Source organism: Centruroides vittatus, unplaced genomic scaffold, assembly GCF_030686945.1.
Source record: "Centruroides vittatus isolate TY-2023 unplaced genomic scaffold, ASM3068694v2 scaffold_1015, whole genome shotgun sequence".
Taxonomy (NCBI): Eukaryota; Metazoa; Arthropoda; class Arachnida; order Scorpiones; family Buthidae; genus Centruroides; species Centruroides vittatus.
The window spans coordinates 3,935,304-3,953,143 of NW_027122666.1; the positions used below are offsets into that span (position 1 = coordinate 3,935,304).

Consider the following 17,840-nt stretch of genomic DNA (forward strand, 5'->3'; position numbering starts at 1 on the left):
CACGTAGGCCCATGTTTGTTTGTGCCACTGTACATGCGCGTCTGTAAAAACTAATTTGAATTTCCTATACGAAAATCACACAAAATGACACTTTTACTTTTTGGAACTAATTAAACGTATTAATTTTTGATTTACAAATTGATATACAAACTGATTATCTCTATTATAGTCACGGGAATATAAACACTAGAAATGGATCTACTGTATACAACTTAGAATTGTCGTTCTACGTAGGCTAAATACTATTGATCCAAAATTTTCGAATTTCGCTTGACGACTATTTAAAACTAAATTGATATTTCATAATATTTATTTATGTTTATTTTACATTTTCATTTTAAAGAAGTCTTAAATCTTCATTTTTCTAACTTGTATCTATTTACTTTGTTTTATATGAAAACATTTTGAACAGATTGAAAATTTCAAATAATTTTAAAAATAATGTAATCCATTACTTTAACTTCTAGGTATAGGCCTACACTTTTACTTAATTTTTAAATAGTCAAAATATTAGGGCTGTATTTAGTATTTTAATTGAATTAAAGTATCGAATTAATATTTTAATAATTTAATATTGAAATACTTTTTTAATATAAAAATGAGGGTTTAGGGAAAGGATTCAAAATAGTAGCAATAAATGTGCAAACGAACTGCTTATGTCGATTTTAATTTATTCTTTTTAATATATTCTGCCTGCAATGTAACAGTACTGATAATTCCATTATCAGTACTGTTAATTCCATTATTAGTACCTTTGCATCTTGACTTTTATAGCAAACAATTGATCGTTTCTATGTAAAGTCAAGATGCAAGTCAAGTGACAAACAAAAACAATAATCTTCGAATACTTTCAAACATAATTAAGCATGTTTTTCAACAAATCATCAAATTGAACAAAAGGTTAATTTGAACATAAAAACAAATAATTGCATATTTCAATAATAACTGTAAATATTACTTAAAATTTAATTTGCTATTTCAATATTCTGAAAATTTATCTAAATAGAGCATTAGTGAATTTTTTAAAATATTTTTATTCAAATATATACACAAATTCTGTTTTTATATTTTTATAAAATATAAAAACAGAATTTGTGTATATGACACCGTATACGTGTCAAGCTATCTTTATTCTTAGCCTATAAACCTAGTAGTACAGATACGTTTAACCTTCTATTAGTGTGGATTATTGAACTTAAACTAGTGATTTACGAGAATAAATTATCATAATAATGATGCGTAAAAAACGTGATAGATTTTAGAAGTGGTATATCAAATTTAAACTAATTCTAATATAATGTGTACGTTGACTATAATATTAGTTTGATCAATATATATGTGGACTTACAATTCAGTTTCGTTGTAGGACTTCCGTCATAAATAAAATTGGTATAAAAAGCTCTCTTGGTCAACTAAAGACTGAAATGTCAAAAATAAAAAATAAAGTGAAATCAGTCATAACGGTGTTAATCATGATAATAGACATAACTTAAGCCTACATAATACTACATACTTTTGCTTATATTGTTCGGATGTACAATACAGAGATTCTGTTTACATGTATTTTACATGTAAACAGCATCTCTGAAATGCATCTCATTAATGAAAGATCTACAGGAACAAACAGTTAGTCTATAAGGTCGGAATAAATCAAAGTCATACTGACAGAATATGGCAATCTTTGTAAAAACTTCATTTGTTTTTATTTATTGAATAGATTATTAATTCACTTTAACCTTATAAAGTTGAAATTACTTGAACGAGCAACTCCACAGAAAGTTTGTTTCAGTTTCGCTTTTTGGGTGCTAACGAAGCGAACCGAGTTAAACTTGAATAAACTTACTAGTTATTGTTATAAAAGCGTGTTTATCGCCCATTACAGTATTACATTTAACATTTAATTATTTGCCACTGATTGTTTGAATTTAAAAATAATTTTAACATAATTCAGCTGTAGTGTGCAAGCCTGACTATTAAACAATACATTTTTCAAAACATAAAATACTTAAATTGTAATTCTGAAATTACAAACATAAACCACTCTAAATTAGTTATTATAATATTTTAAATTAAAAAAAAATATTAAACTCTTATTTTGATTTAATTTTAAATTTATTTTATGACCATTATATTTTTCTCTGTAACAGTGACTGTTGGTGATATTTAATTAGAATAGTTTAATTATATGAAATATTTATATAATATATATTAAATTGTTTGCGTTACATTTAGTTATTATTAAATATTTAACGTAACGTAATTTTTTTAAAAAATTTAAACGATTTAATGATTATACGTAAAACAAGAAAAATATTACTATTTTATTAACCAAAAATTTAATATAAATATAAATTATTCTTCATCAAATCAATCAGTAATTGAATCGAATTACATAAAATTTCGATCAAATTACATAGTATTCAATCATTTTTATCACATTTTTCCGCGCATCAAAGTTCATATAAAAAGAAAGATTCCCTATACGTGACACTACATACGTGTCAAACTATCTTTATCCTTGTAAACTCAGAGAAATTAAAATGTTTACTCTTCTATCTTGAGGATCATCGAACTTAGGCAAATGATTCACGAGAATGATTGCATGGCAACAATGATGTATGAAAAACATGATTGAATGATCATAAACTAAAATTGGTATATTTTAAATTTTATTATTTATGTAACCCTTATTAAGAAACATAATTTGAATAATATAAGAAAATTTTCATTTTCAATAGAATTTAACCTCTCCCATTTGGCAATTCAAACAGAAAGATGTTACTGTGCTAATAAAACAGTATATTGTATACAACTTATATGTATTATTTATTATAGTTTCTCCTCATTCTACTGTATTTTATTAATTTGTATATATATATATATATATATGTTTATTATTATGTTTTAATATATATATATTAAAACATAATAATTTTTTAAAACTTTATTATTTTAAAAATCCTGTACATGGCCTGCCAAACCATCAGAAGAGTGTAAATTAGAAAAAGTCTCAGTTGTGTACAGAATATTAAAAACAGTTCTTTCGAACTGAATTTTCGTTATGCTTCAATAAAAATTTGTATATATATCAGTAATTGAAAATTTGATATAATTATTTTCGCATTAGAAAATAAATAAAAGTCTAAATTTACGCTTTTGTCTTCTACCCATATCTTAATATAAAAAGTTTTATAGGTTCTTTGAAGTTAGCGAATATTCCTTAAAAGATATTCAAATTCGTTTCATAGCAAAACTCTGATAATAGTCATCAAAGATCCAACTATTTATTCAAACCTTTGACATATATTTACTATATTAAATGATAATGTTAAATATGAATAAACACTTGATAAATTAAAAAACAAATTACTTAATTACCATAAAAGCTTGATTTGGGTTAAGTATCATTTCCCTCATTTTCGTTCATTTCTCGTAAATTTTTCCTATGAATTATTTAAAAAAATTACATTTTCACCATTTCAATTATTATTAAAAATCAAGAAAAGAAACTGTATTGGGAGAGTAAAAACGAATGAAAAACAATTAAGTTTGTGACTTGTTTTATCATCATGGCTATTAAATAAGTAAAATTTATCACAACACAGAATTTTCAGAAAGAAATAGTTTAATATTAACATTGAGGCAAAGATGAGAAAATATTCAAAATATTTTGTCACAATGATTAATCAGAGAATACGATTTATTTGTCATTCTTTATTCTATTAAAATTTCCCTTTGAGTATTTAACCAATCAAACGAAACTTTCTTTAAAATATATATATGTGTGTGTATGTGACTTTGTTATAATAAAATATTTTAGTCGCAAGATATCGAAATTCTTCAGAAATAAACATGTTTCAGATATGTCTAAACTTATGGATAGTAGAAAATGTTTTATTTGACAGTTCTTCATTTCTTCAATACACAATAATACTTTTTTCTGTTGGTGTCATTTGTATCATTGCATTTTATTTTTATTTGACATATAGTCGTCGCTTACTTAGACGTCTACCAGGAAATCAACTTCACCCTTTATTAGAAATTATTTCTGTTTTATACATATATTTCGAAAATAAATACCTCGAGAGAAATGTCTGTAAGTTGATTATAATTAAATTTTATACATATTTGTAATTTTATCTAATTTTTATAGTTGATATTAATTTAGAATATTAGAAAAAATGTTAACACTTGTATGGAGAAGGTGTACAAGTAGTGAAGTGGTACATTTATTGGGAACTCCACAATTGGATTGTGACTTGTACCTGTTAAAAACTACGCACAAAGAACAACTTGCTACTATAAATACAGTATAACTGGTTCATATTGACCTTAAATATTTTTTAAATGCCCTGTATATGTATTGTAGTTATAACAAATAAATAATTATTAATACATTGTTATATATCTAGTTTTAAATACTATTTTAAAATTATTTTTTATTATTTGATACCAAGAATTATTACACTGTATTTTGCTATTCACAGAACTCTTAATCACTCCCCAACTATTCAATTTTCACTTTTATTTTTTATTTTATTATAACTTGTTTTGGTTTAATTTTTTCCTTTGAACTCTTTTACAGTGACTTTCAAATAGCATAATAATTCAATAAATATAATAAAAATATGATTTATTTTAATTTAAAATGTTATCTTATCGATGTAATTTGCTTGTTTGTAATTGTAAAAATTTTAATTTTATAATAAGAGGAATTTGTATGCCTTTATGCAGTGGTGCCCAAACTACCACCAAACGGACCATACCACAATATATTTGACTTGAATGATAGAAATAGACTATTTTTGGTATGCATAGATTGGTCCGCCAAATTGGCCCACCACTTCTTTAATGAATAATTTAAAAACTTCAAATGCATCGATAATTGAATGGCATAAATAATTTTCACATAAAATTAACTTAAAATTTATTAACATAATTTCTATAACGTTTAAAATAGAAAAGGAAAAAAATATATAATATTTATTTTAAAAAATTTACATAAATATGTTGCAGTTCCGCATAAAAGGGTTTTAAATCGAAAATAGTCGCAAAAATCGTTACATTTTATTCTCTAAATTTCACACATCAAAGATTGCAGACATGTTAAAATTTACATAATGTAAATTTTATTTTTAAAATAACAATAAAGTGGCTTTAAATATTTTAAAACTAGCCTTATTTCTACTTGATTAGTATTTTAAAAATAAAATTTAATTGATTTTAATATACTAAAAAGTAAAAGTATGATTATATAAAATACATACAATTATAAAATAGAAAGTGGTATGCAATATTACTGTATAATCTGTATTGTCTTCAGTTCTATCAGGTATTTTAATGTGTTTATTGCAACTATGATTCAATTATTTTAATTCTATTAATAATTAAATTAAATATATCTTTTAAATTTGTTTTAGGGCATCTTCAATTATTAAGTGGTTGTGCTCAAATTTACTTAAAAGAAGGATTGTTTCGAACATGTGTAGGAACGTGTCCACTTGTAGTTATCTACAAAGCGGAATATTTAGAAGTATGAGATATATAGTTTTCAACAATAGAATTATTTACTTAAAAGTATGTTACTAGTATCTCTCTTTCAGATTCTCCTGAGTAATAACACAAATATCTACAAGGAAACAGGATATAAATTTCTTAAAATTTGGTTGAAGGATAGCTTACTGATAAGGTATGAAATTTTTTAAAAATTTAAATTTCGTTATTTCTTCTTAATGTTTTATTCTATTATTTTAGTTCTGGATCGAAATGGAAAACAAGAAGGAAACTTCTTACTCGTTCGTTTCACTTTAAAATTTTAGAAGACTTTTTTCCTATTTTTAATGAACACTGTTCAATCATGTTGGAAATAATGAAACAATCAGCTGACAAAGAATGGGTTGATATCGTGCCTATTATTACTAAATGCAATCTTGATATTAACTGTGGTTAGTTCATAAAATAATTCGCTTTTTATATTATATTAAGTATTTTAATAGTTATTTTATTTATTTATTTTACAGAGACAGCAATGGGAACTAAATTAAATTCACAAACTCATCAGGATAGAGGTTATAGAAACAATTTGGAAAAGTACGTAATTTATTTTTTATTCCATTGTAGAATTGAATAATTAACATACAATAATATATTCTTGATAAGAAAAATGCTTTGTGTCCACGCCACATCCATTTTGTTGTATTCGTATATGCGTATAAAATGAATATATTCACTATTTTTTATGCTGAATAATCTTAGTCGAATGAAACATATTATACTAATTAATTTTTTAAGGAAACGAATACAGACTCTCGCTATAATCCGGCATACCGTCCAGTGTAATCGCCTATGCGATTCCATTTCCATGAAAATGCCAGTCATGTCACACTTGTTTCCTGTTCACTCGGATTTCATTTTTGTGTTTACCTACCTGTCTTCTAATGATGAACACTAACTTTATAAAAAAAAATAACTGTATAGTTAACTTTTTTTAAACTAGTATAAAAGGAAAGTGCCTCATGAGAGGACTTTTATGGGAAACCGACCTCTATTTAGTTGTTAGACACATGAAGAAAATCTCTATAAAAATTAAGACGTGTCTATTCTTCTTAATGAAATACCTGTAAATTATGCCATACAATATTTCAGTGAATTAAAAGCAAAAGTAGTTACAGTAATTGAAACTGAACATGTACTTAACTAGTAGTTTAATTACTAAATTTGGACAGTAATTTATTGTAACTAGTACATTACTTAACTATTTTGAGAATAGTTAACTGGCCATTTCTACTTCTTTCAAACAGAATCGATACCAAAGGACGACAGGTAACATTGCCCTCCATTGCCTTTAGGTCTACACATTCTCAGTAATCCGGGATTCATGCTAATCCGACATATCTTTGTGCAAGGAATTGCCGGATTACCGAGAGTTTATTGTAGTCTAGCACTATATTTTGAAAGCGTTATAAAACTTCAATAAGTTAGCTATAAAATAATATATTATTCTTATATACATATTCTAAAGAGATAAATACATTATTACAAATGTTAAATATTTATCTATAAAAAATTATGATCCAATGAGAATATGAAAACTCTTACTTCGTTAAATCAATAAAAATGAAATATTTTTCGATTTGTTTCTGTTACATTTTTTCACATGTCTTTACTATATCTTATAAATTAATATTTTTTACGTTCTTATTCAAATAACTGTAAATACTATCATAATCCTCTCGAAAAGGAATACATTCCTTTCCAGAAAATTATAATATATTCAAAATAATGATAAATAACAAGTTAAAATGTAAATCAAATGGCAAGCGAATAATCGAAAATTCTAAGACATTGGCCTGAATCCAGTTTGCTCAGAACAAACTAGATTCGAATAGAGTCCCCTCTCTCGCCATTCTATATCCTATTGCATGTTTAATCGTACCTAAGATAAACATTTCAGAGATACCCGTTTAATGCTCACAGAACAAGAAGAGTTCAATAAATAAATAAATAAATAAAACCAGCAACAAATTGCTTAACTTTTTCGGCAACATTTAAAATTGCGTTTGGCAACATCTGTTATAAAAAGATTTTAAATAAATTATTATATTTTTAATTATCATAAAATTGCAAAACGCTTAATTTTGAGGGTAGGGATGAATTTTATAAATGTAAATACTAATTACGAGTAAATCTTCATCAAGTCTTCATCACACACGACCTCCTCTATCTTCCAACCCCTTCTACCTTTAGCCACCAAAATTTATTAGCATCAATTCCCTTAATAAGCAAACCTCCTTGCAAAAGAACAAAATCATGCCCCTTCCAAACACTAAGATCTATACATATAGATGAAAAAAAAAAAACAAACGAATTATTTTGCATTTCTCGACGTTATTAAAGTTCCCTGAGTCTAAAAATATAAAAACCTTGGGGAATCATTTTTAACAGATTGTCATACTTTCCCTCTGTTATATAAAGTCGGAAAAGTAAAATGAGTAAATTTATATAATTATTGTTTAAATTTATCATTTTTGTTGAATGTTACTTATTTCCAAATTATTCTTAATTTAGAAATAATTTTTAAAAATATACTAATCGTACATATGTTAATTTCATCTTACTTTTTCTAATTTATTTTATGTTTTTCTTCACTTTTAAATTCAAAATAAACATAATAGTAAAAAATAAATTTATTTCAGAGTTGCAGAATTGTTTCTATGTAGATTATTCAAACCATGGTTATGGATCGATTTCGTTTTTTTTCTCACGTCTATTGGCAAACAGTTTCTACATCACGTCGAAGGTCTTAATACATTCTCAGAACAAGTAAGAGTAATTTTTATATAAGACAAAACTTGATAATAGAAAAGGTAAATAAATTCAAATACATTCATTGACAAAAAAGAAGGTACCCACTAAATCTTTTGCTTTGGTGGATAATAATATCATAGCAAATTTACTATGAAACAACGGTACAATTTAAACAAACTTTTAATACTTTGTTTGAGTAATGTTCAAAATAACCACTCAGTCGGTTTGACGAAAACACAAATTTTATATTTACAGTAATGTACAAAATAATCCACTTTAGAGTTACAATTAAATATGCACAACACTAATTCCAACAACAACCGACTATTCCCGTACAAAGTCGTCGAAAGAACTCCTTACGAACAAACAGACTTGTAATTAACAAAACCTCCGAGTCAGGAACAAGTTCATACACAAACACGTAACTTCCCACGAGAGAGTTAGTTAGCACCTCGATAACGACGATCTCCCTTGATCCGATCCGATCCGATCACCTCCGATACGATCACACCATCCGATCCGAACTCCTCCGATAGGAGCTCGATCCGAGCTTAAATAGTCGACGGCGTTCGAACCCTGCTCCAATCAAATTTGAATGTTCCCGCAACGGCCGCCAACGGTCACTTCCCGCCGGCCAATCGTCCGATGGTTGACGATTCGAAACTTAACGGTTCTTCCCACGGAAGTTCCTAACGGTCGTTTCCAACGGCCGATCCTAACGACTTTTCCGTTATGACAGTTCGTTATAACAAACAGGTGGGAATCGCGCGTCTTGGCGATTCCATACCTTACAGTTTGGAAACATGCTATAATATGGTCAGGCATGGAAGCACTGTATGCTATCCTTCAAAGCAAACACACAACACAGATTTCTTACAGATGTTGCAACTGCCACTCCAGATCCCTCACACTCGTAGATGGGCAAAACCTGATCCTACAATGCTCGATGCGCAACAAATGTTACAAAATGACGGTGATACTCCTAGGAAAACCTAACTATCTGCAGCCGAGCATTACTTGGAAAATTACTGTTTGCAACCTCTCTATGAAAGGCAACACATAATGGAGCAGGATTTCTTGAATTTACCATTACCGTCAATGTCCTTCGTACTACCTGTTAGGGTAACCGACCGTCATACAAGATGGCTTACTATCACATCAGTAACTAAGACTATGCAGATCATCAGTGGGGACAGTGTGCCACTCAACAATAAAACCGGGATTGAAATGGTCTTCCATGCACTAACACGGGGCTCGTCCGTTCCCAAGCAGAACTGGAATTTGTAGTTAAAAACGATACTCTGCCAATCTGTAGCAGTCAATGCTTTCTGTCATAGCACCACTACAAACAAAGCTGAAAATGCTGGAGTGCTAATGGTAGGACGCATGGCGGTCGCCCTGCATGCAAATTTGCTGTGCTATATTATGCCATTTGGTAAGATAGGAAACAGGGTTCTGTATCAATGTTTCCATCTTCTTTGGATGTTGAATAAAAAACCGTGGCAGCTGTTCGTGCTTGTATCACGATCAGACACAATCACCTCATTTGGTAGTCTGTCTGGGACGTCCAGAGCCTGTTCAGCATGCATGTATCATGTGTGTCCTCACAAATCAATTAGGTCAGAAAAGTCCAAAGGGTGAATAATTCGGCGAAACTGCCATCCTGCTTCCCTCAACCCGATTATGCGACCTTTGTCAAACTCTATCAGCTGCAAGAACGTTGGTCTATATGAGAAAGAGGAGACATATTTCCCCAATATTTTTTTATTATCAAATTGTTCCCCTCTTAATGTATTTTAAATGTATACCATATTACAAAAATTAAAAGCAGAAACGAGTACTGTACATAAGAAATATGCTTATTTTATATATTCAGTCAAAACTGGATAATGAGAAATTTTTCATAGTCATATGCCGTCTTCCTCAATATTTATACAGATCGACCCTGATGAATAGCTTCGCCTAATCTCTTTAATTAACTGCGTCGTACACTTGTAAGACACAGTGAATGACTGCCGCTTGAAAGCCTCCAAACATTAGATATATTAAAAATTCTAAATGCAAGTCAATGATCTTCTGCAAGCTTTTTATAAAATACTAGGACATTTTAAGACACTGCTGGCATTAAATGGCGTCCAATCGGAACACCACTAAAATCTATTTACATACCTGTTTGAGACATAACTAGGTTATATGATGATTTTGTCAGTAATCAGACAATTCTGTCTGATGAATAAATTTTTTGTCAATGAGTGTGAATCAATTGTAGTAAACTGAAAATTTTCAGGTTTTAGTTAAATAATTGAAGAGTTTCTGTGGTAGCACACAAAAGATGGTAACCCATTAAAAATATACTTTTCCTTACTGATCATTGCTGTTTCTAACACCCGCCTTGTGAAGTGATCAGAAATATTAATTTATGATCATATAGAGAAGGCGAATTCAATCAAAAATCCTATAACTTCGACTTTTAAAGTACAAACGATAAAAGAATCTTTATTGCATTTTTCCAAAAACTAGATTAATGTGAGTTACCACCTTTTACATGTACACTCTTCAATTTCTTGTTTACAGTGAATAAAACGAGAATTCTCATTAATTATAATCTTATTTACTTACTTTGCAAACCATAACAGACGGTTATTGTTATCAGTTTAGGTGCATTTTAAGTTAATTACAATGACCAAAAACTACTGTATAGTAAAGTACTGTACTTCAAATATCGAAAATTTAGAAATACATGACACCCTATTTATTATAAATAAATATTTATTTATTCCCCCCATAACAGAGAAATTGTTTTTTTTTGTATTGCTAATTTGTATTGTATTATTTTTATGTTATAAATTCTCTATAATGATTAAAATTAAAGTATTAAAGTATAAATAAATATTTATTTCAATAATAGTGTATTAAGTAAAAGATTTCTTAAATATTTTCAATATTTTTAAGGTTCACTTTTTATTTTTCTCATGAATAATAATAATAAAATAATAATAATAATGAGCTCTAATATGGTTCTTACAGCATATAACTTTTTCTTGACTTTTGCATTCATTAAAAATTAATTTTAGGTATTTGCAGAGAAGCAACAAGAATTCTGTAGAAAGAAAGATGAAGAATCAGACCTTAATCTAAATGATAACGTTTACACTGAGATTAGACTAAGAAAAGCCTTCATGGATCTTCTCCTGCATTATTACTTTCGAGATCGCAGTTTAACAAAAGATGATGTTTTGAATGAAATTAATCTTTTCATGTTTGCTGTTAGTCTCATTATATTTTTATTAGTTTATAGAATAAATTGATATCCTACAAAGTATTCTTCATACACAGGGACACGATACTACGACTTTTAATCTAAGCTGGACTCTCTATCTTCTTGGTCTTCATCCAGATGTACAGAAAAAATTGCAAGATGAAATTGACTCGTTCTTCGGAGAAGAAAACGATAGTCCTGTGCAACCGGAACACTTAAAACATTTTAAATATTTGGACTGCGTGATCAAAGAAAGTTTACATATATCTACAGTGTATCTTATACTAAAGCAATCAAAAATATTATTTCTGATATTTATTTTTAGGAGGTTTTGAGGCTCTATCCAAGTATACCTTTCATAGCAAGAGATTTGCTTGAAGACATCACAGTTGGTGAGTTTTTAGGCGTTTCAAATATAATTAATTCATTTACAATCTGCTTTATATGTTAATAATAAATTGATGTAATAAAACTTTAAAGAAGGAAATTTAAGTATTAGATTATTCATTAGTAAATAATTATGAAGATGCACTTTACTTTACGAAGAAAAAAATGTTAATACAGTATTTCAGTTATCTATAATAATTGGGTCTACCTACTCGCCACGGACGCTCGTACATTGGAGCACTTGGGGCAGGCGTTTCCTTTTTCGTCTGAGTTGCCCTTTTCCTAATCCTCAAAGGGGGACCAAATTTCATAATCAACAAACAACAGAAACTTCATGACTTATAGTAGCCTATTTTGCAAATATAAAAGAAGCTAATGAACGATATTTGTCTATTGTCCCATGCAACTATTTTTATGGGTAGTGTCTACTCAACCATAAAAACAGTTGCATGTTGGTCGTGGGTTCACGCCTAGTCAACGGGATGATCAAGTGGACTTTTCCGGGTGTCTTCACGTTTGTAGGGGAACTTGCTTAATTCGTACTTGCGCCTAATTCGTACTTCGTTTATATCTCGACTCCGGTAATAGCTATTAGTGCCTTTAGTGACAAAAAAAAGTAAATAACAGTCGGCCATATTACCATCTGACAGACAACACGTTGTTACGCAACTTCCGACAAAAATATTGAAAAGGTAAGTTTTTTCAACTTTTTCTGCAATATTTTTGCACATTTCGTAAGAACGTTCTTCAAATTGGATCGTGTATAAGTTTTTTAACTATCTGTGATGTATTAATGCGTATTGTTGTGATTTCACCTGATGTGATGATATATGAGTATTTGTTGTCAAATTTTTTGGAGGCAAATGTAAAACTTGTTCGACTCTTGCGCCTATTTCGTACTCCAGGCAAGTTCTTAAAACGTACTAGTACGATTTAGGAAAACCAGTTTAGACGAATGTCACAATAAGCTATTACCGATTCGTAAACTGTTATTTTTTACTAAGTTACTGATTTCAAAAATAACCGCAAAAGTTCAAAACAAATTAAAACTAAATTGTCTAATTTTAGAACAACGTGTCAAAAAGAAAATATAATTCTTGGAGTAAAGAAAATATGGAAGAAGCGATTAAAAAATATAATGACGATTTATAAGCTTTCTAAAATTTTGGCTCAAAAAGGGAAACACCAGGTTTGAGCTGTCACTAGTAGCGAACGTGGTATCAACACCACCATGCATCTGTTGTATGAACGCTGCTGGAGAATTCGTGCCACCCATGCTCATATGTAAACGTAAAAGAATAGCAGATGACTTAAAGCGTGGAGGGCCACCGAATACGTTATAAAGTTGTTAAGAAATCGGATGGATTCTGAGTACATTATTTGTCGAATGGCTTAAACATTTTATAAAGTGTCTGAGACTGCAAACATCACAAGACAGTCAAGTTCTTCTCATCTTAGACGGTCATTCGACGCATATGAAGAATATTGATCCATTTATCTTGCAAGGGACTATGGAATAATCATGCTCTCTCTGCCAGCACATACCACACAAGTTGCGTTCTTGTTCTTATAGAAAGTCCTTATAAAAAAAGAGCTCGAGAATAAAATAGAAGAATTCAAGAACAAAAACGTATCAAAGAATCTTGGTGTAAAGAAAAGTAAAACTAATAAAATATCACAAAAGGAGAATAAAAAAAGAAATAAGAAAAAAATGAAAATAACAGTTGGTACTGTAAATTATGCCAAGAAGACGTAAAAGAAAGTATGATCAGATGCACACGATGTGAGATATGGGTATATGAACTTTGCGCAGGAACCAATAAAAAGCAACGGATTACAACTGCGATGACTGCTAAGAATTGGCGAAGACCATCAGCCAAATCTACACACGTATTAATACATTATTGATTAAGATTTTGATTCTTAGGATGCAAACCAATGATAGGATCTCAAAGTACGATTTAAGATGAATGGTTCTAAATCGTACTTTTTTAGTGTTTTTTTAAATTGTTTATTTCTCAGAAATTTATAAGATTTATGCTAAATTTGATTATGGTAGTAATAAAATATTTCTCAAATAAAAGTTACTTAAAATAAAAAATAATTTTTGTTTATTAATTTCGATAATATGATGGTTTTTCTTTTAGGGGAAACTTGCCTAATTCGTACCCCTTATGCCTAAGTAGCCTTGCCATAGACAGTGCATCCTCTCCCTATGTGATTTGCCATCGATAGATACATGACATTTGTTGTCGCATTTTGGCACCAAAGGCTAGTCCCTGAATGAAGCAAACCAATCATTTTACAAATAAATAGAGGTTTAAGAGTGGACTAACATAAGTATAAAAAGTTATTTTCACGGCTCAGTGCCTAAAAACCGGTGATTGTTGAAACAATAGGACAAGCGTGGAACAAAAGATGGAGACGGAAGCTTCGAGAAGGCAAGGAGAAAGGACCACGTGTAAACGACGGATACCGAAAGACGGGAAAAAGAACTTTACAAATATACTTGTATATTTAAGGATTGGACCACAATATATCAATACCTGGGCCACAAGTATATATAATATACTTGTGGCAGCTGACTTCTTCCAATTTGGCCCAGAGAAACAAAAAGGTTGGACACGCTGCTCTAAACTAATAAGCTTTCATGTCTTCCTTTATCACCAACATCTGTCCAGTAGGAATACAAGTAAAAGCAAGTATCGGATCGGTTGAAAATTATCGTATTGGCCGTATAGGCAGAATTCAATATCGTATCGCCTCTAGCCGTTATTAGTAGTGTACATAAAAAGTTAATGTACTAAAAATAAAATTATCTTTAGTTTTAAAACAAGTGAAAACTACTTTGACTTATTCCGACTTCGAGGAACGATACAAGTTTAAATGGACGAATCAATGATGAAAAACGACCTCAGTATTTTAATATTACCAGTTTTATTTTGTTATCCTTTTTACAATTTAGAAATTCCAGATGCATTTCTCTCAATAACTGAGCTTCTTCAGTGTAAATCTGTCAAGCAAATCTATCCCAGCATGCATCGACAGCTATGCCGGTATTCAAATTCATAGCATTTGCATGTGCGATGATACAAAAATGTTCTATAATTCTTCTTTCGGTACAATTTTCTTTTTTGTATAATATTTTTACATTATTATTATTATTATAACAATTAAATTCGTTACAATGTAAAAATAACGCTGACTCTTTTCTTTTGAATCTGATCGCCGCTTCGTGTTCCTTTATCCTTACACTAAGCTTTCTCCCTGTTTCTCCGATGTAAAAATTTGGAATTGGACAGGTACAAGACAACCTATAGACTACTCCTTAATGTAATCTAATATAACTTGATTGCTATAACTTAAATTCAGATAAATGTTCAAGGTCTTAAAATAATTTTAATGATTGTATTCTTCATAATTAATCACTGAAATTAAAATTGAAAATTTTGATAAATGCTTTGAAAGTATATATATTTTTAAAATAATTTAAAAAGCTATTGTTGGATACGGAATTTTAGGTGATTAGAATTAAAGTTGGAGTATTCAGAGGATTCTGTAGCTCTAACCAATATGCCGAGTGGCACCAAAATTTGTGTATCGAAAGAATGTGAAAAGAAAAAATTGTTTCAAAATTGCTCGTTACGGGGTAAATGGCACTGCATGCGACGAAACAGAAACACAGTGAAAACGCATTTATTCGTTTTTCATTCGTTATTCGTTTGTTAAAGCATTATATGAACATACTGGTACGTGCTACACAAATTGTTCTTTAAGTCTCTCGATGTTGAAACATTATCATGACAAACCATTTTTCAAATGGACTCACAGCCATTTAAAGAAAAATGCGCGCTTCAACAGTGATGGTCATTATAGTTGTAGCTGATAAGAATAGCATTCGCTCTGTTGTCGGCATTTTTTTTACCCCGTCTCGGCTGCATTCCACGTGACTCTGCATATCATATTTCTTTGCTTGCGGCAGACAACTTTGGAACTAAAATTTTTCTTTGCAAAATCCTTTTCAGCTTCCTTTGAATAGAGTTTAAACAAATGCTCGTGTCAGTCGGCTTATTGGTTGGAGCTACGAAGTTCTCTAAGTAGGACAAGTTTAATTATGATCACCCTGTATCTTGTATTGTAAAGCATTTGACTGTAATTTATTTTTACAATCAAAAATTAAATGAAATCATAAAAACTATTGATTTAATGTAGGCACGTGAACCTCTTTAAATAAGATAATTTCATGTGATGTAATTGTAGGTGATCATTTTATTCCGAAGGGAACGTTTTGCCTCTTCTTCTTATATCAACTTCATAGAGACCCTAAAGTTTTTCCGAACCCGGAAATATTCGATCCCGATCGATTTTCAGCCGAGAACTGCCGAAAACGGCATCCGTTTGCTTATTTGCCATTTTCCGCTGGGCCAAGAAATTGTTTGGGTAAGATAGTTTCTTTGTTATTCATAACAAAACTAAAAACATTTATAGCATTTCTATCGTTATTAATAGGTCAGAGATACGCCCAGATTGTAATTAAAGTAATGCTAATTCAGATATTACGAAAATTCAGTTTCATTTCTCTAGATCCTAGAGATCGAGTACCTACAGGAGGAGAATTGGTTCTTCGTCCAAAAGTTCCTTTGAGATTAAAAGTCATTCTGAGACAAAATTAAATCACGATTATGGTTCTATTTTATGAAACTAACATATGATTTCATGTGCAATTTTTTTAAAGCCTAACTTAGCCATAAACGAAAATATTTCTTTAAAAATTCACTTTTTTTTATGATCATTTACGTATAATGTAAAAACAAAATGTAGATGCTATTTATATAAATAAAATACTTTTATATAAAATTGATTTCATTTAATAACAGAATATTTCTTATGTAAACTATTATGATTTTCCTTTTTGGTTTATATATAAAACTAGCAGATGAGCCCGACGTTTCTCGGGCAAAAAATAACAATAAACATAAACATTATTAGATTCTTTCGTACTTCTAACCCTTCCATTATATTATATTATAGTATTTGATTTATATAGTTACAAATGTTGCCTCTAAGAAACTGTTCCATTCACAGCCGAATATCAAACGGTAATCTGCCAACGAATCAAATCTCGGGGAAAAATAGTCCAAATATTTAAACTCGGCACCCTCGAAACCACTTAAGTAGTATTTTGTGCTCGCCGGTAACCTCGTATTATGTAATTTTCCTATTCGAATGCCACCATACCGCTGGTCCGATAGAAAAAAAGGGAGTCGAAGTTAATTTGACCAAAAGTAGTAGTTAACCTCCTCCCGGGTGGTCAATCACTACTAATTAATACCGGTTTACTATTAATATTTGAAAAATGATCCGTGTTGGATGGGTTATGATGGGTTTCTTATTCAAAAAAGTAATAATAATAATAGGTATTGAAATTAAGTATTTCTGACGATTAACGAGAAATGCAAAAGTTTGCAACCACACCTGTGACAGTTGGGGATATCCAGGTTTCCTGGTAGCTAAACTCGTCTTCGTAAATATCGCGTTTATAGAAAAATTATTAGAATTGGTTTGGTTTACAGCACATGAGCGATCTGCCGAAGAGGATGCATCTCGGAAAGACTTATGTAAAGCTGGCCCCAATTTAAATGTTACTTACGCGAAAAAAACCCAGAAAACTCCATGTGGCCAGTCCGACTCACGACAGGTGTTCGGTGGTTTTATCCACTCGGTTACTGGAGGGTATTTATTGGATTGCAATTCAAATAAACTGTAGACCTATAAATTCCCACTGTCGTCCGTTCGTCTCTGTCCTTTCTTAACGCAATTAATTAATTTCTCGATGCTACCGCATATATCAAAATCGCTTTAATTAAATACAATACTCTGTACTCGT

At 30.0% G+C, this 17,840-nt stretch overlaps 1 protein-coding gene across 1 annotated transcript in view; it reads left to right on the top strand.

Annotated features, from left to right (window-relative positions):
• The window catches only part of LOC136986288 (uncharacterized), a 36,883-nt gene extending 20,153 nt beyond the window's left edge, over positions 1–16,730 (top strand). Inside the window, exons 13-22 of the mRNA XM_067283784.1 lie at positions 5,421–5,533; positions 5,604–5,689; positions 5,755–5,945; positions 6,021–6,090; positions 8,196–8,322; positions 11,382–11,573; positions 11,644–11,817; positions 11,892–11,958; positions 16,214–16,393; positions 16,463–16,730. Of these exons, the coding sequence (XP_067139885.1) occupies positions 5,421–5,533; positions 5,604–5,689; positions 5,755–5,945; positions 6,021–6,090; positions 8,196–8,322; positions 11,382–11,573; positions 11,644–11,817; positions 11,892–11,958; positions 16,214–16,393; positions 16,463–16,626 (1,364 nt within the window). The 3' untranslated portion in view covers positions 16,627–16,730. The remainder of the gene's footprint in view (positions 1–5,420; positions 5,534–5,603; positions 5,690–5,754; positions 5,946–6,020; positions 6,091–8,195; positions 8,323–11,381; positions 11,574–11,643; positions 11,818–11,891; positions 11,959–16,213; positions 16,394–16,462) is intronic.
• The last annotated feature ends 1,110 nt before the right edge of the window (positions 16,731–17,840 follow it).